This window comes from Somniosus microcephalus, chromosome 10 (assembly GCF_052327205.1).
Source record: "Somniosus microcephalus isolate GS21.2 chromosome 10, FLI_Smic_1.0, whole genome shotgun sequence".
In the NCBI taxonomy this organism is placed as follows: Eukaryota; Metazoa; Chordata; class Chondrichthyes; order Squaliformes; family Somniosidae; genus Somniosus; species Somniosus microcephalus.
The window spans coordinates 7,791,139-7,814,028 of NC_140996.1; the positions used below are offsets into that span (position 1 = coordinate 7,791,139).

The window sequence follows — 22,890 nt, forward strand, 5'->3', positions numbered from 1 at the left end:
CGCCGCGTCCCGTCTCCTCGAGGCGGGAAGGAGTTAATGCCAATTAACTGCCTGTTAACAGGTAGTTAACAGGCAGTTTTTTGGCTAATCCCTATTTTGAGCCCCAAAGTGCGGGCTTCCTGACGGGTCCGAACCTCGCCAGGGTCAGCGAGGTGAGCCGCGAGTCTGCGGGGGTCGGAGGGGCCGAGATGTCCGGTGTGCAGGTGAGTGATGGGTGCAAGTGTGGAGAGGTAAGTGTGTGAGGTGACTCTAAAGTGTTTTAATAAGATTACTCACCTTTGCTTCTTCCTCCAGGCTTCACCCCTTTAGGCTGCGGAGCTGCCTCATCTCCACGGCAGAGATGACAGAATGACCGCTGCATTCTCCGATGCAACCGACATCTGATTTCTGCTCAGCAAAGAAGTTTGGTGAGTCTTGAGTACAAGGACTCACCACAGATCAAAGAATGTCAGTGTGACAATGCATCTGTCAAAAATTTTTGACAGATGAAATGTCATACGCTGACGTTCTCTGTCACCGGCTTTCCCTTAGTTGGCCTGCTATTCCCACTGGGTGGGCTTAACAAGGTCAATCAAGGGAAAATAGCGTGGGTTAGCCTGACATCGATGGAGGCGGGACTAAAACCTGACAAGCAGCAGTCCTGCCGACATCACGTCCCCATTGATAAAATCACTCCCATTGCCTTGAAACCATGCACCATACGAGAGAAATTCCGATGACTGGGGCTGTGTAGACATCAACAAAAATAACCAGGCTGCTTTAATCTGTCAGCTGTGGCTCAGTGGGCAGCACACTTGCCTCTGAGGCAGAAGGTTGTGGGTTCAAGTCCCACTCCAGAGACTTGAGCACAAAAATCTAGGCTGACACTCCCAGTGCAGTGCTGAGGGAGTGCCGCAGTGTCGGAGGGGCAGTACTGAGGGAGTGCCGCAGTGTCGGAGGGGCAGTACTGAGGGCGCGCCGCAATGTCGGAGGGGCAGTACTGAGGGAGCGCCACACTGTCGGAGGGGCAGTACTGAGGGAGCGCCGCAGTGTCGGAGGGGCAGTACTGAGGGAGCGTCGCACTGTCGGAGGGGCAGTACTGAGGGAGCGCTGCACTGTCGGAGGGGCAGTACTGAGGGCGCGCCGCAATGTCGGAGGGGCAGTACTGAGGGAGCGCCACACTGTCGGAGGGGCAGTACTGAGGGAGCACTGCACTGTCGAGGGGCAGTACTGAGGGAGCGCTGCACTGTCGGGGGCAGTACTGCAGAAGCACTGCACTGTCGGAGGGGCAGTACTGAGCGAGTGCTGCACTGTCGGAGGGACAGTACTGAGGGAGCGCCACACTGTCAGAGGTGCTGTCTTTCTGATGAGACGTCAATCTGAGGCCCCATCTGCTCTCTCATGTGGACGTAAAAGATCCCATGGCCCTATTTCAAAAAAACAGGGGAGTTCTTATGATTGTGTTGGATGTGTAAGTTGAAGACTGCGAACTCTTTCAAAAGATCATTCGTTTAACACACAGCTGACATATTGCGGTAAAGCAGATTTTTCTTTAACACGCTGGCACTGGGAAGACAGAGTAATTGCATTGAATGGAGAGGTAAATGTTCATGATTGACTTATTTTTATATGTCTTTAATAAAGGGTTTACTCGTTAAACAAATGCAACAGGAACCTTCAAAAGGAAATTGGATAAATACTTGAATGAGAAAAATTTGCAGGGATAGGACACAGGAACAGGAAGAGGCCATTCAGCCCCTCGAGCCTGTTCCGCCTTTCAGTGAGATCATGGCTGATCTGTGACCTAACTCCATCTACCCGCCTTTGCCCCGTATCCTTTAATACCTTTGGTTAACAAAAACCATATCAGTCGCCGATTTAAAATTAACAATTGATCTCGCGTAAATTGCCGTTTGCGGAAGAGAGTCCCAAACATCTGCCGTCCCTTGGCCACGATTTTGCCTACCTGGGCGGCCTCAAGGCGGTAGAGGTCGGCGGCGGGGGGAGAGGTCGGTGGCGGGGGGAGAGGTCGGCGGCGAAGGGAGAGGTCGGCGGCGGGGGGAGAGGTCGGCAGCGGGGGGAGAGGTCGGCGGCGAAGGGAGAGGTCGGCGGCAGGGGAGAGGTTGGCGGCGAAGGGAGAGGTCGGCGGCGGGGGGGGGAGAGGTCGGCGGCGGGGGGGAAGAGGTCGGCGGCGGGGGAGAGGTCGGCGGCGGGGGGGAAGAGGTCGGCGGCGGGGGAGAGGTCGGCGGCGGGGGGAGAAGTCGGCGGCGGGGAAGTGGTCAGCGGCGAGGGAAGAGGTCGGCGGCGGGGGGAGAGGTCGGCGGCGGGGGGTGAGGTCGGTGGCGAGGGAAGAGGTCGGCGGCGGGGGGAGAGGTCGGCGGCGAGGGAAGAGGTCGGCGGCGGGGGGCGACGCTGCTGCTGAGCGGATGAAGATGATCTTCCCCTAATGGGCTTTGTTAGGCCCGCCCTGCGCGTTTCCCAGCCCTATTAAAAGGTGCGGGTCTGGTGACGTCACCGGATGAGGCAATTATTGCCGGTTTATTTAAAGGGGCCATGGCCCCATTTAGACTCGGTTGCAATTTCATACCATTTAGTGCTGTCATTGTTTGCATCTCCGAACTATGAGCTTCCAGCACCAACGAGCAGCACCTCGCATCTCAGATGAGTCACTCCATCAACTTGTGGAGACAGTGTGAGCACGTAGGGAGGTTCTCTTCCCTACGGACGGCAGGAAGAGGTCTCCCCATCAGACGAAGGCAGCGTGGCTGCAGAAAGGGCAGGAGGTAACGGGGCTGTCAGTAGTGGTTCACTCCTGGGTGCAGTGCCGGATGATCTTCAATGATCTTGTAAGATCAGGAAGAGTGAGTATTAAGCCACACTTACCTTGATGTTGCTGTGCCCGTCATCACATCCCCACCGCTCTACATTGGCACCCCTACTCCTGCACAACATTACTCACCCCAACATCCCTTGGACCTTCATCCATCCCTCTCTCTCTATCTATACTATCAGGTCGCCATCTTACTATGCAGCCCTCATACTCAGACTCATCGTTATGCAATGACAGCAACTAACAACACAAAAAGAGGCAACTTGGTATTGTCAACCCACTCCTTCAAAGTCTCCCTGTAAAGCTCTATGCCATTCCATTCCTTACACTCATACCATCACGCTCACTGAACCTTCTCTTCTTTACCTCCTTGCAGGAAAAGATAGCCCACAATAAGGAGAGGGAGAGAACGGGAGGAGGGCCTCCACAAGCCATGTCATATCTGACGAGTGCAGAGGAGGCAGCACTGGAGATTGCTGGAGTGGTGGACGTTCCGGAAGTGGGGGACAGAGAGAGGGGCTCAGTAGAAGAAACTGGTGACAGAATGAATTTCCATACAATCGCATGCCTTTCATCATTGCCTCATATGGGGTGAGAGTTCAAGACAAGATGAATGCTCACCATGTGGATAATGGTATGTGTCTGCAGTAGGCATCCTGTATAACTGATGTTTTCACTCTCCCACAGGTCCATCAAGAGCCCCTCCCCCCCCAATGTCCAGGAGCAACAGCGAGAAGACTCCTCAGAGGAGCCTCCTGCCTCTGAGGACGCAGCGTCACCTCAGACAATGCAACCCAGCACCAGCGCAGAGCCGCACACCTCGGTGGGTCTGTTGCGAGATAGAGTAGTGTCGTCACCTGGTGTCTCACAACTGAGCAGCAGCAGATGGTGGAGACATTGGCAGCAGTGGAGACTCCTCGTCGGAGGGCGCAGGAGTCTCCTAGCTCGGCTCAGCTGCATGCAGACGCTGAGCCTCGGGGACCATCCAGGAAGAGGGTGATCCTTGAGCTGCAGGAACAAGTGCAGGAGGCTCGGACCAGTTTCACGACCGTGGTGACTGCGAGTGTGCAGAAAATGGAGGAGTCCATCTCCAGAATGAGCAACACTGTAGCGCACTCACTGGAAACTATAGCTTCCTCCATGGATAGGATGGCCACCTGCATGGAGGAGACACGGTGCCAGTCACATGAGAACATGGTTTCTCTTCAAAATAGATGCTCATCTATGGAGGAGAGATGGGGAAAAATGGAGGAGAGATGGGCATCTATGGAGGAGAGAAACCAGAGGCTCATAGACGTCCTTTGTAAGTGGGAGGTCATTGTAGACGTGGGTCCTCATGGCCCCACTGATGTGCAGCAAGGTGCTCTCAGCTCCTTGCTAGCAGGGATCTGCGGATGGCCCATGAGACGGATGATGTTGGGAGGGGACATGGAAGTGGGGGCTCTACTCCAAGCGCTCTCACTTTCACCCCCTTGCCAACCGCTCGGTCAGAGCCCCAGTTGCAGTTACTGCAATTATATAGGGCCCTGGTGAGCCCACACCTGGAGTATTGTGTACAGTTTTGGTCTCCTTACCTAAGAAAGGATATACTTGCCATAGAGGGAGTGCAACGAAGGTTCACCAGACTGATTCCTGGGATGGGGGGGATTGTCCTTTGAGGAGAGATGGAGTAGACTAGGCCTATAGCCTATATTCCCTAGAGTTTAGAAGAATGAGAGGTGACCTCATTGAAACATACAAAATTCTTACAGGGTTTGATATGGTAGATGCAGGGAGGATGTTTCCCCTGGCTGGGGAGTCTAGAACCAGGGGTCGGCCATTTAGGACTGAAATTAGGAGAAATTTCTTCACTCAGAGGGTGGCGAATCTTTGGAATTCTCTACCCCAGAGGGCTGCGGAGGCTCAGTCATTGAGTATATTCAAGACAGATGTCGATAGATTTTTGAATATTAAGGGAATCGAGGGATATGGGGATAGTGCAGGAAAGTGGAGATGAGGTTGAAGATCAGCCATGATCTTATTGAATGGCGGAGCAGGCTCGAGGGGCCCAATGGCCGACTCCTGCTCCTATTTCTTATGTTCTTATGTTCTTCCTCTGGGCTGCAGGTTTTTCTCCAGCAAAGCGCAAATATCGGCAAAGACCTGGCGCGATAGCCTGAGCCTCCTTCGGCACTGCTGCTCCGTCATGTTGAGGAAGCTCATCCTCTGCCTGTGTACCCTGTGTTGGGAGTGTGACCTCTGGCACGGTGCAGCCCTGCGCTGATGCCCTCTGCCCTGTGCAGCATCAGGTGGTTGAGGAGAAGGTTGGCGCTCTTGTTGTTGTTGCTGCTGCTGGTGCGGCTGATCGTCAGCAGATTCGGAGGACCAAGGTGACAGAGCATAAATGGTGCCCATTCTGATGTTTGCTTTCGCAGGTGGAGTTCAGATGACAGAAGCAATCTATTAAGGGTGAGATATGATGTTCCAAGGAGGTGACAGTGAATAGAGAGTTTACTGCAAACACGTCCTGTTATAAATCTCACCATCATGAAGAAACGACTCATGAAATAACACTGGACAGCCAGCTGGTGGCGCCATCCAAGGAGTATAAATACTCGGGCGTGGGCCCAGCTAGCCCAGGGACATTTTGTAAGACAAGGAACTAGTGAAGTACAACTAGACCTCCATGTTCTGAAACAAGTTGATTAAAGCCTTGCTTTACGCTCAAACCAAGTGCGTAGTGAGTTTTATTACGTCACTTCCCAACTGAATAAAGCTGAAAAATCTCTTCCAAATAGTGAAGGCTCCAGCTTCTGAGATTGGAAAGTGAACAGCTGTGAAATGGTAGCTTTTATACCACTTTTGCAGCTGTCACCTATTCAAAACAATGGAGAGTCATTGAGAACCCGACACACTTACCTGGCCTGATCCCTGAGCGACGTGTACCTCGTGGAAAACTTGGGGAAATGGTTAGTACCTGGTAAAATGCTGATTCAATTGCTTTAGACACCCTCTCAACGATCTGAATTGCCTGACCCGCCACTGAGTGCCGGGTCTGCAAAGCGCGGGCAGAGCTGGCACTGGGGGAACTCACAAGGAGGCGGGTTCAGAGCGGGACTCCGCCCCGCTGTCAATCTTTTTGATTTTGACAGCGGACCCACCTCCGACCCCGTCCTCTGAGCGCCGGCAAAATTCAGCCCTTTGTGTGTAGAAGTGTTTCCTAATTTCACTCCTGAAAAGTCTGGCTCTAATGTTTAGACTATGCCCCCTAGTCCTAGAATCCCTAGAATAGATATGGGGAAAGAGCGGAGGGGAGTGGGACTAACGGGATCGCTCTTCAAAAGAGCCGGCGCAGACTCGATGGGCCGAATGGCCTCCTTCTGTTCTGTACTATTCTATGATTCTATGATTCTCCTGGTGTCCTGGGCCAATATTTATCCCTCAACCAACATCACTAAAAAAAAGATTATCTGGTCATTATCACATTGCTGTGTGTGGGAGCTTGCTGTGCGCAAATTGGCTGCCGCGTTTCCTACATTACAACAGTGGTTACACTTCAAAAAAAGTACTTCATTGGCTGTGAAGCGCTTTGGGACGTCCCGAGGCCGTGACAGACGCTGCAGAAATGCAACTTCTTTTTTCCGTCTTTCCAGCATTAAGTGCTGTCTGAAGGTAGACTCGGTCGGACGCCAATCCCCAGCCCATCGGTTGTCACACTTTGCTCGAAGGAAGGAACATATTGCATCCGCATCCCACACAGTTGACATTTCCTCGGGAAATTCTACAAATTATAAGTTCTGTTTTCCATCACGCTGGCAGAGCACAGATGAGAATCATCCGAGGGATTCTGGCTGAGCCACAGCATTTCTGATACATTTTTTGTTAATATTAAAGCAAATGACATGAATTTAATGTAACTGTACAAGGTGAGAGGTCACTTACCTCTTCCTGAACACGGCAATTCAGATTTGCCGCGACATTTTCTAGTACTTTGCTCAGCTGAAATGCGACATGACTCTGGGTGCTCGCACATCCGGCCGGTCCATCCTTCCTTGCAGTCACATCTACCACAGTTGCATTGCCCAAGACCTTTAGTTTAAATCCAAAAGTCAGATATTAGAGTTAATTTTCCCCCTCAAAACCAAGATCATACACTAATCATTGAGAATGTGAGGTTATCCACTTTGGTAGGAAGAATAGAAAAGTAAAATATTATTTAAATGGAGAAAGACTACAGAATGCGGCGGTACAGGGGGATCTGGGGGTCCTCGCACATGAAACACAAAAAGTTAACATGCAGGTACAGCAAGTAATTAGGAAGGCCAATGGAATGTTGGCCTTTATTTCAAGGGGGATGGAGTATAAAAGTAGGGAAGTCCTGTTACAACTGTACAGGGCGTTGGTGAGACCACACCTGGAGTACTGCGTACAGTTTTGGTCTCCTTATTTAAGGAAGGATATACTTGCACTGGAGGCAGTTCAGAGAAGGTTCACGAGGTTGATTCCCGAGATGAAGGGGTTGTCTTATGAGGAAAGGTTGAGCAGGTTGGGCCTATACTCATTGGAGTTTAGAAGAATGAGAGGTGATCTTATTGAAACATATAAGATTCTGAATATATTCTGATTCTGAAGATTCTGAAGGGGTTGGACTGGATAGATGCTGAGAGGATGTTTCCCCTCGTCAGAGTATCTAGAAAGAGGGGGCACAGTCTCAGAATAAGGAGTCACCCATTTAAAATGGAAATGAGGAGGAATTTCTTCTCTCAGAGAGCTGTGGAGGCGGAGTCATTGAATATATTCAAGGTGGAGAGAGACAGATTTTTGAACAGGGGAGTTGAGGGTTATGGGGAGCGGGCAGGGAAGTGGAGTTGAGGCCAAAATCGGATCAGCCATGATCTCATTGAATGGCGGAGCAGGCTCGAGGGGCTGAATGGCCGACTCCTGCTCCTATTTCTTATGTTCTTATCTTATGTTATTGTTCTTTATCCCTGATAAATTCTGGCCTCTTGTGCCAAGGCGTTTCACAGGAGCGATTATCAATCAAAATTTGACACCGAGCCACATGTGGAGATGTTTGGGCAGATGCTTGGTCAAAGAGGTAGGCTTTAAGGAGCGTCTGAAAGGAGGTGGAGAGGCGGAGAGGTTTAGGGAGGGAATTCCAGAGTTTAGGGCCCAGGCAGCTGAAGGCACGGTGGCCCGATTAAAATCGGGGGATGCTCAAGGGAACATAAAAACATAAGAATTAGGAGCAGGAGTCGGTCATTCGGCCCCTTGAGCCTGCTCCGCCATTCAATAAGATCATGGCTGATCTTCGAACTCAACTCCACTTTCCTGCCTGCTCTCCATATCCCTCGATTCCTCTAGAGTCCAAAAATCTATCGATCTCAGCCTTGAATAGACTCAACAGGCTGGATTTTCATTCAGAAGTCGGGAAGGAGGCGGGACTACAACTTTCGGGTTGTAGTCCCGCCTCCATCAAGATGCGGCCAACCCACGTGATTTTCACTTGATTGACCTTGTTGAGCCCGCCCAGCGGGCTTCTTTACGCACTTTAGACACACCAAACACACCTACCTTTGCACTCATGCACCCATCACTCACCTGAACACCGACATCGCGACCCCTCCAAGTCCTTCAACCCGACGGCCCGCCTGCTCTAACCTGGTGTGGTTTGGAGCCGTCGGGAATCCCACACAACACCCCTCAAAATAGGGATTAGGCTAAAAACTGCCTGTTAGCTACCTGTTAACAGGCAGTTAATTGGCACTAATCCCTTTCCGCCTCGGGTAGGCGGGTCCCAGTGCGGGGCGGGTACCCGCCTCCTTTGAAACTTACATGGAGGTGGGTTTTGGGCGGGATGGTGTCGGGACCCCCGAATTCGGGATTTTAACCCCCCGCACACCTAAAAGCCCGCCTCACGGCACACTGAAAATCGACCCCAACAACTCAGCATCCACAGCCCTCTGGGGTAGAGAATTCCAAAGATTCACAACCCTCTGAGTGAAGAAATTCCTCCTCATCTCAGTCCTAAATGGCCGACCCCTTATCCTGAGACTGTGACCCCTAGTTCTAGACACTCTAGCCAGGGGAAACAACCTCTCAGCATCTATCCTGTCAATCCCCCTCAGAATCTTGTATGTTTCAATGAGATCACCGCTCATTCTTCTAAACTCCAGAGAGTATCGGCCCATTCTACACAATCTCTCCTCATAGGACAACCCTCTCATCCCAGGAATCAATCTAGTGAACCTTCGTTGCACCGCCTCCAAGGCAAGTATATCCTTCCTTAGACTTGGTGCGAGTTAGGACACGGGCAGCCGGGTTTTGAATGACCTCAAGTTTATGGATTGATTCCTGGGATGAGAGGGCTGTCCTATGATGAGAGGTTGAGTAGAATGGGCCGATACTCTCTGGAGTTTGGAAGAATGAGAGGTGATCTCATTGAAACATACAGGATTCTGAGGGGGATTGACAGGGTAGATGCTGAGAGGTTGTTTCCCCCTGGCGGGAGAGAATGTGGGAGGCCAGTCAGGAGTGCGTTGGAATAGTCGAGTCTAGAGGTAACAAAGGCATGGATAAGGGTTTCAGCAGTGGATGAACTGAGGCAAGGGCGGAGACGGGCGATGTTACGGAGGCGGAAACAGAAAGATATTTTGCATCCATCCTTTTCTAACACAATAGTCCTTCCTCTAACCACCCTGGTCTACCATCCCCACTGAAAACTGTCAGGAAGCATGCACCGGGAAAGCCCCGCCGGGTTTAACAGGAGCAGCAGCAGCAGCGGGAATACCTCCCTCCTCCTGTTCTCCTCGGAGTCTCGGTGTGATTCCGGTCTGACTCACAGTTTGATCAAGTATGGCCTTGGCAGGGAACAAAAATATCGATTCACTCTACCAGGCTTCGAAATTTCAGGATTAAGAGTGCTGCGTCTATCTCAAATGCTACATAGTGTAGCCCCAGAGGGTGATCAGTGTTCACTGACTTTCATCGCAGGATTGTTGCAAAACCCTCGACTTAAATAAAAATCTGAGACAAAAAAATACAATCGGAATCGTTTCGCAACGGCTAACCATGTCTGTGAATTGATCTTGATCAGATTAATGTCGGACTGATTAGATTTCTCATTTGATGAAGACAGATTAGCTGGGAATCGGCCGGATGAGCTGATAGGCTCCCCGGAGCAATGCAACCCTCACTCAGAGTTTGGGCTTTTCCCAAGCCGAGGGGGCCAATATCATTTCACAGGCCAGGCAATGGAAATTCTTCCACTCTATCCTCAGGAGACGAATACAAAACGCCAAATATCAGAAAAGTGTTATCCGAGCTCACGGGTGTGAATAAAAACCATGGCTTCAAATATAGCGACAGCGTGAGTAAGAGCCATTGCAATTGGAACATTCCTTAACGAAGCGAAAACCCCTAAGGAGTACGGGTGGAGCATGATTTTGAGAGGAATGTGACTAATACTGGGCCATGCAATACAGAACGTGAGAACCTAAATCGAGTTCATTCCTGCTCAGTAGACTAAAAGATTATTTTCTTTTTCACTGCGCATGGCGGGGGGGGGTGGGGGGTGGGGGGGGGGTGGGGGGGTGGGGGTGGGGAATCAGCACTTCCCAGGCTGTGAAGAGGAAAAGGGGTCATAGACCTGCTTTGTCAGATCTCTGCACCACCCGCCCCACCTCACCAGCCCCTGCCTTGCCCTGGCATTTCCTGGGGCTTCCCCAATGAGTATAATGGAGCCAGTGCCTGTAATAGGCGCTGCTCAGGGTTCCTAAGTTAATGAGGGTGGAGAGGAGGCATTTCATAGAATTCCATTGAATCTACAGCACAGAAACAGGCCATTCAGCCCAACTGGTCCATGCCGGTGTTTATGCTCCACACGAGTCTCCTCCCACCCCTCTCCATCTCACCCCATCAACACAACCTTCTATTCCTTTCTCCCTCATGTGTTTATCCAGCTTCCCCTTAAATCCATCTCTGCCATTCACCTCAACCACTCCCTGTGGGAGCGAGTTCCACATTCTCACCACTCTCTGGGTAAAGAAGTTTCTCCTGAATTCCCTATTGGATTTATTAGTGACCATCTTATATTGATGGCCCCTAGTTTTGGTATCACCTCCAAGTGGAAACATCTTCTCTGTGTCTACCCTATCGAACCCTTTCATAATTTTAAACACCTCTATCAGGCCATCCCTCAATCTTCTCTTTTCCAGCAAATAAAACCCCCAAGCCAGTTCAATCTTTCCTGATGAGGATATCCTCTCAGTTCTGGTAGCATCCCGGTAAATCTTTTTTTGCACCTTCTCCAATGCCTCTATCTCCTTTTCATAATATGGGGACCAGAACTGTGCAGAGTGCTCCAAGTGTGGATCTCTGGCCTTCTGTTTTTTATGCTCCTTGGGCAGTCCAGCATAGGTCCCTGAAGGCTTTTGCCCCCTAGATCCCTATGGACTGGAGAGCTTGCAGGGTTTCCGGACAGGGCTGAAGATTAAGCTGCCAAGTCTTTTTTTTTTATTCCTCTTCCCCACAAAAGTTGAGTTGAGGCATTCAGACTAAAAGGGTTAAATCACGAGGACAGGTTGCACAGACTGGGCTTGTCTTCCCTGGAGTATAGAAGATTAAGGGGTGATCTGATCGAGGTGTTTAAGATGATTAAAGGAGTTGATGGGGTCGAGAGAGAGAAACTATTTCCTCTGGTGGGGGGAGTCCAGAACAAGGGGGCAGAACCTTAAAATTAGAGCCAGGTCGTTCAGGGGTGATGTCAGGAAGCACTTCTTCACACAAAGGGTGGTGGAAATCTGGAACTCTCTCCCCCCCAAAAAGCTGTTGAGGCTGGGGGTCAATTGGAAATTTCAAAACCGAGATTGATAGATTTTTCTTGGGTAAGGGTATTAAGGGCTACGGAACCAAGGCGGGTAAATGGAGTTAAGATACAGATCAGCCATGATCTGATTGAATGGCGGAGCAGGCTCGAGGGGCTGAATGGCCTCCTCCTGTTCCTGTGTAACAGGCTCGAGGGGCTGAATGGCCTCCTCCTGTTCCTGTGTAACAGGCTCGAGGGGCTGAATGGCCCCCTCCTGTTCTGAAGTTCCCAAACTGATTGTTTTTCTCCAGAAGCTGTGTCTGAAATTCTTGTGGGACCTACAAATGGCCAGTGGGGAATACAAACCACAGGCAGCAACTTCTTCTGTGGCACACCGGAGGTACACTGTGCCTATCAGGGGCCCAGAGGACATTCAATCGAAGACAAGCTATACTGTACGAGAATCAGATTTCAAAGATCTTGGGGTGAAATTGGGAGCCTTTGCGCCTCCGGTCAGGGGCGCTAGTGGGTCACAAATGGCTTTGCGACCGGGCGCGGTGCTGACATCGACTCCCACCATATTCAGCGGGAGTTTTGCGGCTGCGCTACGGCGTTGCGCCCTGCTCTCCTTCGCCCGGAGATCATGACGTCGTCGGCGCGCGCATCGCCCCGGACCGGAAATTGACTTCCGCCCCCTGCAGCAGCGCCGGTCAAAAACACCGACAGCTGCAGGAGGTGAGCACCGGGCGGCCGGCCACGTCGGGGGCGATGATTAAAGGCGAGGTGGCCGAGGTAAGCGGATAAAAACCTCAACTTTCCTGTACCAGTTTTTTTCCGCGGGTTCCTGCCCACGATCGATCAGCCCGGCGCTTTGCTTCAGTGCCGGGTGGATCGCGCGGGATCGCGGCTGCCTTTGTGGTCCAGGTATTGCAGAGCCTGCAGCGATGCCCCTTCCCTTTAAGGGGGGGAAGGAGCCCTTGAACGCGGCGGCGAGGCACATCCCAGTGTGCAGCGCTGTTGAAGTCTCCGCCCCGCCTGCTGCCGATTGGCTCCAAGAAGGAAGTGGAGGGCTTGATTTACGCTCCACTTCCTTCCGGGAACGCAAAACCAAATTTTTTAAAAGTTGAAAAACATTGGCGCCTGGCGCTAACTTTCTCAACTTTTAAAAGTTAGCACCCCAAACGGGGCTGTAATGAATTTCTCCCCCAGTGCCAACAAAAACAGAAAATGCTGTTAACACTCAGCGGGTCAGAGCATCTGTGGAGAGAGAAACAAGAGTCAACGTTTCAGGTCGATGACCCTTCGTCAGAACTGGAAAAAGTTGGAGATGTGACAGATTTTAAGCAAGTGCAGAGGCAGTGAAAGGGGGGAGGGGAGGAAAGAACAGAAGGGAAGGTCTGCGATAGGGCGGAAGGCAGGAGAGTTTAAATGACAAAAGGAAGGATGGTGCGAGGCTGAAGGGGGCGGGAATGGGACAAGTGAAGATGGGTCTAGAGGAGGTGAAAATGGTGACAGCAGCTTTGCAGAGAGGGAGGGAAGCACGGAGAATCTGGAAAATCTATGGCCAACCTGTCTTAAAATAAAAGTTTGCCACAAATCTGTGCATTACTAGAGGTCTGCTTACCTGAACAGAAATTATCGGAGTATCTGTCATACACAGCGTGGCAGTCTCTCTCATCGCACTCGCACGTCGCTCCGTGAATGTCACCATATTCCCCACTGGGATCCAGGTCGTAACATGTACACTCACCGCAAATGCAATTCCCTGAAGAGAGAGCACAGCAGGTCTTGACAAGGGCGCTATTGTGCAGTCATCAAACACGGCCGTGCTGTGTAATCCGTGCGCGGATGGTGTAAATTATATTCATTATGTAGTCACTGGAAGTACAGTTCCTTTCTCATCCTCCCATCGCAATCTCTTGTTGAAGTGGCACAGTTGTTCCGATGGCAAACTAGTAGCAAAACCCTCTGAGCCCCAAATGATCCCTGAATGATATGATTTCTGGGGCAAACTTTACTTCCGTCACCTTGAGTTATTAAATATGGCGGAGGAATGGTGTTAGTTATTTAGCACTGTGTGTAACACTTTTATTTTTTTATTCAATTTGACACACTGGTCTTAGAGATTGGTTCATGCCACCTCCATTTTTCAGGCGTAAAAACAGGCGTTAAAGGGCCCAATATGGCAGGTAGCGTGTGCGCACTCGTTCCGCACCGCGATCGCGCCACCCGCCATAGTGGATGGGGCTCCTCCACAGGTGCCCCTGAGCGTGCATACCAGCAGTATTTTAAAAACTCATTGTAATATTTAAATATGATTTACATTTGTTGTAGAGGCCCTTTAGTGGAAATGACCTGCCCAAGCGGCTGATTCACCACGTGATGAACACAGCCAGCAAATCACGGCATTAAGAGGCAGCAAGGACCCTGCCCCAGAGCGCTGTTTAAAGAGCTCATCAACCCCATACAGCATAGTTGCTCGTTTTGTCCTCTTAGGCTTCTGCTTAATATCTGGGTGGGTTTTTTGGGTTGTTTTCTGACTCTGGGAAGTGGAGTGTTGTGAGTAGTGAGGCTGGAGGTGGTGGAGGTGTGAAGAGAGGGTACCTTGACAACTCTGGTGAGGTCATTGAATTTTTTTTGACATTGCAGCCATGCCCTGGGAGTTAAGCTCCTGCATTGGTTGCCTCAGTGACCTCGGCCCGAAACTTTTTTTTAAAGTTTCCTCAAAATTTTAATTTTTATTAAAATGGATAAATTTGACACTGCACAAAATTTAAATTAGTTTTTCAGGGCCATAGCCTTTGCTTAGCAGCCAATACGCTGTCAAAACCCCAGGTCCACCTAATCTCTTTGGGTCTAACTTTTAGTGGGGTATTTAACAGAGGCATTACCGCAGAAGAGCCCAAGTTTTCGTCAGTTTCCCTGATTTGAGAGATTTCACTGATTGTCAGCTCTGTGTTGGCGGGGGGGGGGGGGGGCACAGTGCAGCCAGTGTCGGAGCAGTGAATGACAGACCGCAACTTCAGGATTGCGCGTCAGGCTGAGCAGGCGCTACATCCTGAGGTCGCGGTCAGTTCAAGAACATAAGAATCAGGGGCAGGAGTCGGCCATTCGGCCCCTCGAGCCTGCTCCTCCATTCAATAAGATCATGGCTGATCTTCTACCTCATCTCCATTTTCCTGCACTATCCCCATTTCACTTGATTCCCTTAATATTCAAAAATCTATCGATCTCTGTCTTGAATATACTCAATGACTGAGCCTCCACAGCCCTCTGGGGTGGAGAATTCCAAAGATTCACCACCCTCTGAGTGAAGAAATTTCTCCTCATCTCAGTCCTAAATGGCCGACCCCTTATCCTGAGACTGTGACCCCTGGTTCTAGACTCCCCAGCCAGGGAAAACATCCTCCCTGCATCTACCCTGTCAAGCCCTGTAAGAATTTTGTATGTTTCAATGAGATCACCTCTCATTCTTCTAAACTCTAGAGAATATGGCCTAGAAATTCATTAAGGCGCTGCCAGCTTTGCGCCCAGTTAACGCCTAAAGAGTGATTTTGCGCCAAAAATGAGTTTGCGCAGATATTCAGCGCAGCGGTATTGGCGGCGGTAGCCGTTAGCGCTGCGCCGGCACCGATGACGTCATCGGTGTGCGCAGTGCCCCGGTTCCGCCCCAAAACCGCGCCGATCCCCATATTTAGTTGCGGCCGCCTCCTCCGAAGCGGCCGCAAACAGCGACCAGAAAACGGGGCCGTGCTGCTGCCTTAGTGGGGCGCTTTAAAGCGGAAGGTGCGGCCGGCCGCTTTTTCGGCGGCCGCCTGCCCGCACCTCCTTCCCCAGCCTCCTCCACCCCCACCCCCCGCGGCATTGCCGGCTGCTTTCCGCGAGCCTGGCACTTCTCCGTCGTGCCGGGCTCATTTGCCGGCACTATCCAGCGGCGATCTCCCCGTTGCAGGCAGCTCCCGCTTAAGAGAAGGAGGAGGCCTGCAGTACCGCAGCCTGCCGCTCCGCAGCGCCTGGCGCAGCGGCGCCAAGAGCGCTGATATTCAGTGTCAGCGCCCCAAGCAGAGGCGGGCACACCCTGGTATAGCGCCCGGTTCCGAATTGGGGCGCTAACAATGAATATCTGACGATCGCTATAGGCTTCCCGCCCAGCGCTAACTTTTGGGCGCTAGCTCGCTGCCGGGGCCATAGTGAATTTCTAGGCCTATAGGCCTAGTCTACTCAATCTCTCCTCATAGGACAATTCCCCCCATCCCAGGAACCAGTCTGGTGAACCTTCGTTGCACTCCCTCTATGGCAAGTATATCCTTCCTTAGGTAAGGAGACAAAAACTGTCCACAATACTCCAGGTGTGGTCTCACCAGGGCCCTATATAATTGCAGTAAGATGTCTTTACTCTTATACTCAAATCCTCTTGTAATAAAGGCCAACATAACATTTGCTTTCCTAAGGCAGAATGACGACGAACGCTGCCAGTTCGTCGTTATCAGGACCGCGAATTCCCGGCCATTAAATTTACTCTGACGCTGACATAGTCTAAGGATAAGGGGTAAGCCATTTAGGACTGAAATGAGGAGGAATTTCTTCACCCAGAGAGTGGTGAACCTGTGGAATTCTCTGCCACAGAAGGCGGTGGAGGCCAGTTCATTAAATATATTCAAGAAGGAGTTGGATATATTTCTTAAGGCTAAAGGGATCAAGGGATATGGGGAGAAAGCAGGGACTGGGTACTGAATTTGGATGATCAGCCATGATCTCATTGAATGGCGGAGCAGGCTCGAGGGGCCAAATGGCCTACTCCTGCTCCTATCTTCTATGTTTCTATGTTTCTATCTGCACAAGATAAAGATCAATAAAGCAACAAATGATTGTCTGGGCTGTACACACGTCCTCTGATCAATGGCTGAGGGTGGGTTAGTGCAGGAACACTCACCCATCTCCCCCAAATCATTTACTAGATGCTTTCCCCTGGAGTTACAGAATCATAGAACAGTTACAGCACAGAAGGAGGCCATTCGGCCCGTCGAGCCCGTGCCGGCTCTCTGCAAGAGCACTTCAGCCAGTCCCACTCCCCCCGCCCTACCCTCGTAGCCCGCAAAACATTTTTCCTTCAGGTACTTATCCAACTCCATTTTGGAAGCCACTCTCTAGAGTTTAGAAGAATGAGAGGTGATCTCATTGAAACATATAAGATTCTGAGGGGGATTGACAGGGTAGATGCTGAGAGGTTGTTTCCCCCTGGCTGGAGAGTCTAGAACTAGGGGGTCACAGTCTCAGGATAAGGGGCCGGCCATTTAAGACCGAGATGAGGAGGAATTTCTTCACTCAGAGGGTGGTGAATCTTTGGAATTCTCTACCCCAGAGGGCTGTGGAGGCTCAGTCGTTGAGTATATTCAAGACTGAGATCGATAGATTTTTGGACTCTAGGGGAATCGAGGGATATGGAGATGGGGCGGGAAAGTGGAGTTGCGGTCAAAGATCAGCCACGATCTTATTGAATGGTGGAGCTGGCTCGAGGGGCTGAATGGCCTCCTCCTACTCTTATTTCTTATGTTCTTATGATTGAGTCTGCCTCCACCACCCTTTCAGGCAGATCCTAACCACTCGCTGCATAAAAAAGTTTTCCCTCATGTCGCCTTTGGTTCTTCTGCCAATCACCTTAAATCTGTGTCCTCTGGTTCTTGACCCTTCTGCCAATGGGAACAGTTTCTCTCTATCGACTCTGTCTAGACCTCTGCAGGTACAGAAGGAGGCAATTTCAGTCCACTGAGTGTGCGTCAGTGCTGGCTCCACACTGGAGAAACCTAAACTACTCCCAATTTCCTGATCTCGTCCATTGCTCTTAAATATGTAGGCCTAGAAATTCAGTTGCCTTAGCGCTGCTTTGGAGGCGCTAGAGGGACTAGCGCCAGAGTTATGGCCAGTTTAAAAATACCCTGGGGCCCTAAATCGGCGTTGCACCGGTAGCGCTGCGCCGGCACCGATGACGTCATCGGTGTGCGCAGCGTCCCGGTTGCCGTGGTAACCCGCCCGAACTCCGAAATTGAGTTGCGGCCGCCTCGCCCGTGGCAGCCGCAAGCAACGTTCTGTCAGAGGTGCCTTACTCCAGTTTGCGCCGGCGCATTAAAGGCCCCGCGGCGGCCGGCCACTTTCCCGCCGGCCGCCTGCCCGCAGCTCCCTCCCCGGACTTCTCCCCCCTCCCCCCCCCCGGAACAGATGCAAGTCCGGCACTTGTCCGAGGTGCCGGGCTCATTTTTAAGCTGATTTGCGCGGGCCGCGGCCGGGTGCAGGCAGCTCCTCCTTAACGGGAGGAGGAGGCCTGCACGTCCCCAGCCTGCCGCACCGCATCGGGTGCCGCAGCACCGGAACAGCGCCGCAATGGGGCAGTTAGCGCCCATTGGGAGGCGCTGAAACCCTCCAGTAGCGCCGGCAGCCGTTTGGGCGCGGCGCTACTGAATTTTTGGCGCGCGCAGGGGGACTTAGCGCCGGCACTAATTTCCGGCGCTAAAGCCCTGGCTGCGCCAAAACTCAATTTCTAGGCCGTAGTATCTTCAAGTGCTGATCCAAACCGCTTAGATTATTTTCAAACATTTGCTTTGTGGTTTAAAAATTGACAGGAGAATTCAAAATAAAAATCAAGGCAATTACATACATAGAATGTACGGCACAGAAAGAGGCCATTCGGCCCACCTGGTCCGTGCCGGTGTTTATGCTCCACACCAGCCTCCTCCCACCCCTCTTCCTCTGTTATTGTTACACCCAGTGTTTTATCACTTCTTCTGATTCAAATTAAATCCACTTATCAGGTACAATATTCCTGGTCAGCCAGTTCCTTTTCAATCACAAGAGCCGTGAGAGTTAAAAAGCAGAAGATCATATTGCTACGCTCCCGCCGGCAGACCCTTCACGAACTAACAGGGAAGAGCGTCCTCGCTGATCCAGCGTGGTACCAGGCGGGAAAGTCACTTTGCGCCCTTGACTTGTTTGTTTTGCATCCAAGCAAAAATCGGGCATCGTACTCCAGTACGTGACGTTAGTGAACGCTGGCTCAATGAGGTGGTTTCAGACAGAATCGAAACCAGCCTGTGATTAACACAAGCATTTTCAGGCCAGGCTCTGGGCAATATTTCTCGTGTTATGCCAATGACTGTGCACTTTTAAGTTGGGGAACCTACAAGCCCTGGGTTTCAGTTGCACTCTGCACTAGTTTCTTGGATAGTGGCCAGCACAGGAACATTCTCAATTTGAACTGTCATTCTGAGGTAGCCAAGCAGAACAGCTAGTGACAAGATGCTCTCTCTCTCTCTCTCTCTTTGCAATCCTTTGCGTTCAGCACATCCATAACCCACTTTTTAAAAAATATATATATATATTGTAAAATAACATCTTCCCGGCAATAAAGTGTCAGCCGTGGCTCAGTGGGCAGCACTCTCGCTTCTGAGTCAGAAGGTTGTGGGTTCAAGTCCCACTCCAGAGACTTGAGCACAAAAATCTAGGCTGACACTCCCAATGCAGTGCTGAGGGAGTGCTGCACTGTCGGAGGGGTAGTACTGAGGGAGCGCTGCACTGTCGGAGGGGCAGTACTGAGGGAGCGCTGCACTGTCGGAGGGGCAGTACTGAGGGAGCGCTGCACTGTCGGAGGGGTAGTACTGAGGGAGCGCTGCACTGTCGGAGGGGCAGTACTGAGGGAGTGCTGCACTGTCGGAGGGGCAGTACTGAGGGAGCGCTGCACTGTCGGAGGGGCAGTACTGAGGGAGCGCTGCACTGGGGGAGGGCTAGTACTGAGGGAGTGCCGCACTGTCGGAGGGGCAGTACTGAGGGAGTGCCGCACTGTCGGAGGGGCAGTACTGAGGGAGCGCTGCACTGTCGGAGGGGCAGTACTGAGGGAGCGCCGCACTGTCGGAGGGGCAGTACTGAGGGACTGCTGCACTGTCGGAGGGGCAGTACTGAGGGAGCGCCGCACTGTGGGAGGGGCAGTACTGAGGGAGCACTGGACTGTCGGAGGGATAGTACTGAGGGAGTGCCAAACTGTCGGAGGGCAGTACTGAGGAAGCGCTGCACTGTCGGAGGGGCAGTACTGAGGGAGCGCTGCACTGTCGGAGGTGCAGTACTGAGGGAGCGCTGCACTGTCGGAGGGGTAGTACTGAGGGAGCGCTGCACTGTCGGAGGGGCAGTACTGAGGGAGTGCAGCACTGTCGGAGGGACAGTACTGAGGGAGCGCTGCACTGTCGGAGGGGCAGTACCGAGGGAGTGCCGCACTGTCGGAGGGGCAGTACTGAGGGAGCGCCGCACTGTCGGAGGGGCAGTACTGAGGGAGCGCCGCACTGTCGGAGGGGCAGTACTGAAGGAGCGCCGCACTGTCGGAGGTGCAGTACTGAGGGAGCGCCGCAATGTCAGAGGGGCCGTCTTTCGGATGAGACATTAAACCGAGGCCCCGTCTGCTCTCTCAGGTGGGTGTAAAAGATCCCACAGCCACTATTTCGAAGAAGAGTAGGGGAGTTCTCCCCGGTGTTCTGGGCCAATATTTATCCCTCAACCAACATCACTAAAACAGATTATCCGGTCATTATCACATTGCTGTTTGTGGGAGCTTGCTGTGCACAAATTGGCTGCCGCGTTTCCCATATTACAACAGTGACAGCACTCTAAAAAAAGTACTTCATTGGCTGTAAAGCGCTTTGAGACGTCTGGTGGTTATGCAAGGTGCTGGAGAAATGCTTTCTTTCTTCGAAATACTTCCGTTTAGCAATACTGAGAGTCTTCAGGCGGCACAAGGTAATACCTGCGTTCTACTGCATTAGGTCGTGTCCCCATCGTACAGAACCGAAGCAATCATAGCAGAAGTGGGCAAAGTAATTTGCTCTAACTTCCAATCTTTGTCATTAACAGTTTCTGAAAGACAGACCTCTGTTGCTGCAGATCTTGCCATCTGGTGACGTGCATTTCCTCTTGCTCTCCCACGGGGTAATGTCACACTGGAACTCACACTTATCGCCATGCCAACCAGGCACGCAGTAGCAGTTGCCGCAGTAACACTTTCCATGGCCTTAAACCACAAGAAATATCAGGTAAAGCAGTGAAATCACAATTTAAGAATATTTCAACATTTTTGTTTCACGGAATTATTTTTTGGCAATTGTTCTTTGTGAGTAATTTCAAAGTAATTCGACACTTCTTCCAGACAGATGCTATCTTCAGCTTATAAAATAATTTCTATTTCTTGCACAAACACAAGTTTCTAATGTCAAGAAATTCCCCACACACAATCTAATTATTTCACAGAAGTGGGTAAAAAGATAAGCCCTGATTTAGTCGTACAGTTGCCAGATAGCTAGCTGTCTGAAGTAAGTGACCTGTTTAGACGACAAGTTAAATGGATCGAGAATCTTAGTCGGAATAGGAATGGAATAGATTACTTGTTTCGTACATTGCACCAAAAGGATTTTAAATAGTTCTGCAGGACCTTAAAATATTTTCCTGAGAGCCCCAACAACACCTATAGGAGTTTTGAAAAATATATTCTGCTTAATAAAGAGTTCCAGTCGATCATAGTCGTAACGGCACAGAAGGCGGCCATTCGACCCATCGAGTCCGTGCCAGCTCTCTGTAGAGCAATCCGGTCAGTCCCATTCCCCCGCTCTATCCCCGTAACCCTGCAAGTTTATTTCCCTCAAGTGCCTAGCCAGTCTCCCCTTGAAAACATCGAGTGTGTCCGTTTCCACCACTTCCGTCATGTAACAAAAAACCTTGCATTTATATAGCACCTTTAGCAGAAAAAACCGTCCCAAGGTGCCTCACAGGAGACAAGTGAAAAAGACAAGACACCGATCCAAAGGAGATCTTAGGAGGGGGCCTTGGTCAAAGAGGTGGGTTTTCGGGAGGGTTTGAAAGGAGGTGAGGGGAGTGGAGAGATGGAGGGATCTAGGTACGGGTCGTAGCGTATCTGGTCTAACCTGCTGAAGGTGTGGCCGTCAATGGAGGACCGAAGGAGGGAGTGCACAAGAGGCTAGAGTTCAAGGAATGTCACGTGAGCTGTAGGGCTGCGAGAGGTTACAGAGATGGGCCATGGAGGGATTTAAACATGAGGATGGGAATTTTAAATTTCAGCCGTTGGGGGACCAGGAGCCAATATAGGTCAGTAAGAAAAAGAGAGAACTTGCATTTATATAGCACCTTTCACAATCTCAGGATGGTCCAAAGTGCCAATAAAATACTGTTGTAATGTAGGAAGCGCGGCAGCCAATTTCCGCACAGCAAGCTCCCACAAACAGCAATGTGATAATGATCAGATAATCTGTTTGTTTAGTGATGTTGGTTGAGGGATAAATATTGGCCAGGACACTGGGGAGAACTCCCCTGCTCTTCTTCGAAAAGAGCCAGGGGATCTTTTATGTCCACCTGATCTACTGGAACCTTTTATTAAGTAGGATATATTTTTCAAAACTCCTATAGGTGTTGTTGTGGTTCTCAGGAAAAGCTGAGACGAGGCCTCGGTTTAACGTCTCATCTGAAAGACGGCCTCTCCAACAGTGCGGCGCTCCCTCAGCACTGCACCGGGAGTGTCAGCCTGGATTCTGTGCTTAAGTCCCTGGAGTGGGGCTTGAACCCACGACCTTCTGACTCAGAGGCGAGAGAGCCTGCCCACTGAGCCACAGCTGACACCCAGGTGACAGGTGGAACAAAGCAATTCAGGTCCCACTGAGATTTGAACTCTGTAAGAACAAGACTGATAGGCGACAGGTTGAGGACAGGGTACGGGCAGCAGAATTTGGGATCTGCTGAAGTTTACAGAGGATGGAGTATGGGAGGCCGGCCAGGAGAGACTGGAATAGTCGAGACTGGTGGTGGCCAAGGCATGGATGAGGGTTTCAGCAATTGATGGGCTGAGGCAGCGGCGGAGACAGGTAACGTTATGGAGGTGGAAGTAGGCAGTCTTTATGATAGAGAGGATATAGAATGTGGAGGATACGTAAGATGAAATAAAAATCTTATAGGATTTAGCTTTTATTTCACCGATTTAAAAAAATATATATATCTAACTGAGCGTCAAGCAAAACATTGAAAAGGGAAGAAAAATGGAAAGCATTTACAAGAATTTTATCATTACCAGACAATCTTTGAAACAGATAACCTTTAGGAAAATGTCCCCAGTTGTTAGAGGATCCGATAGAAGGAATGGCCCATTTCTCCATGTACTACATAGGATTACATCGGATATACGGCACAGAAACAGGCCATTCGGCCCAACCAGTCCATGCCGGCGTTTATGCTCCACTCGAGCCTCCTCCCGTCTTTC

General features: G+C 51.0%; 1 protein-coding gene across 2 annotated transcripts in view; it reads right to left on the reverse strand.

Annotated features, from left to right (window-relative positions):
- The window catches only part of itgbl1 (integrin, beta-like 1), a 273,038-nt gene that overhangs the window by 102,631 nt on the left and 147,517 nt on the right, over nucleotides 1-22,890 (reverse strand). For both annotated transcript variants that reach the window (XM_085998387.1, XM_085998386.1), the window contains 3 exons: nucleotides 20,500-20,640; nucleotides 13,219-13,359; nucleotides 6,731-6,877 (listed from right to left, as the gene is read on the reverse strand). In XM_085998387.1, coding sequence (XP_085854513.1) covers nucleotides 6,731-6,877; nucleotides 13,219-13,359; nucleotides 20,500-20,640 — 429 coding nt within the window. The remainder of the gene's footprint in view (nucleotides 1-6,730; nucleotides 6,878-13,218; nucleotides 13,360-20,499; nucleotides 20,641-22,890) is intronic.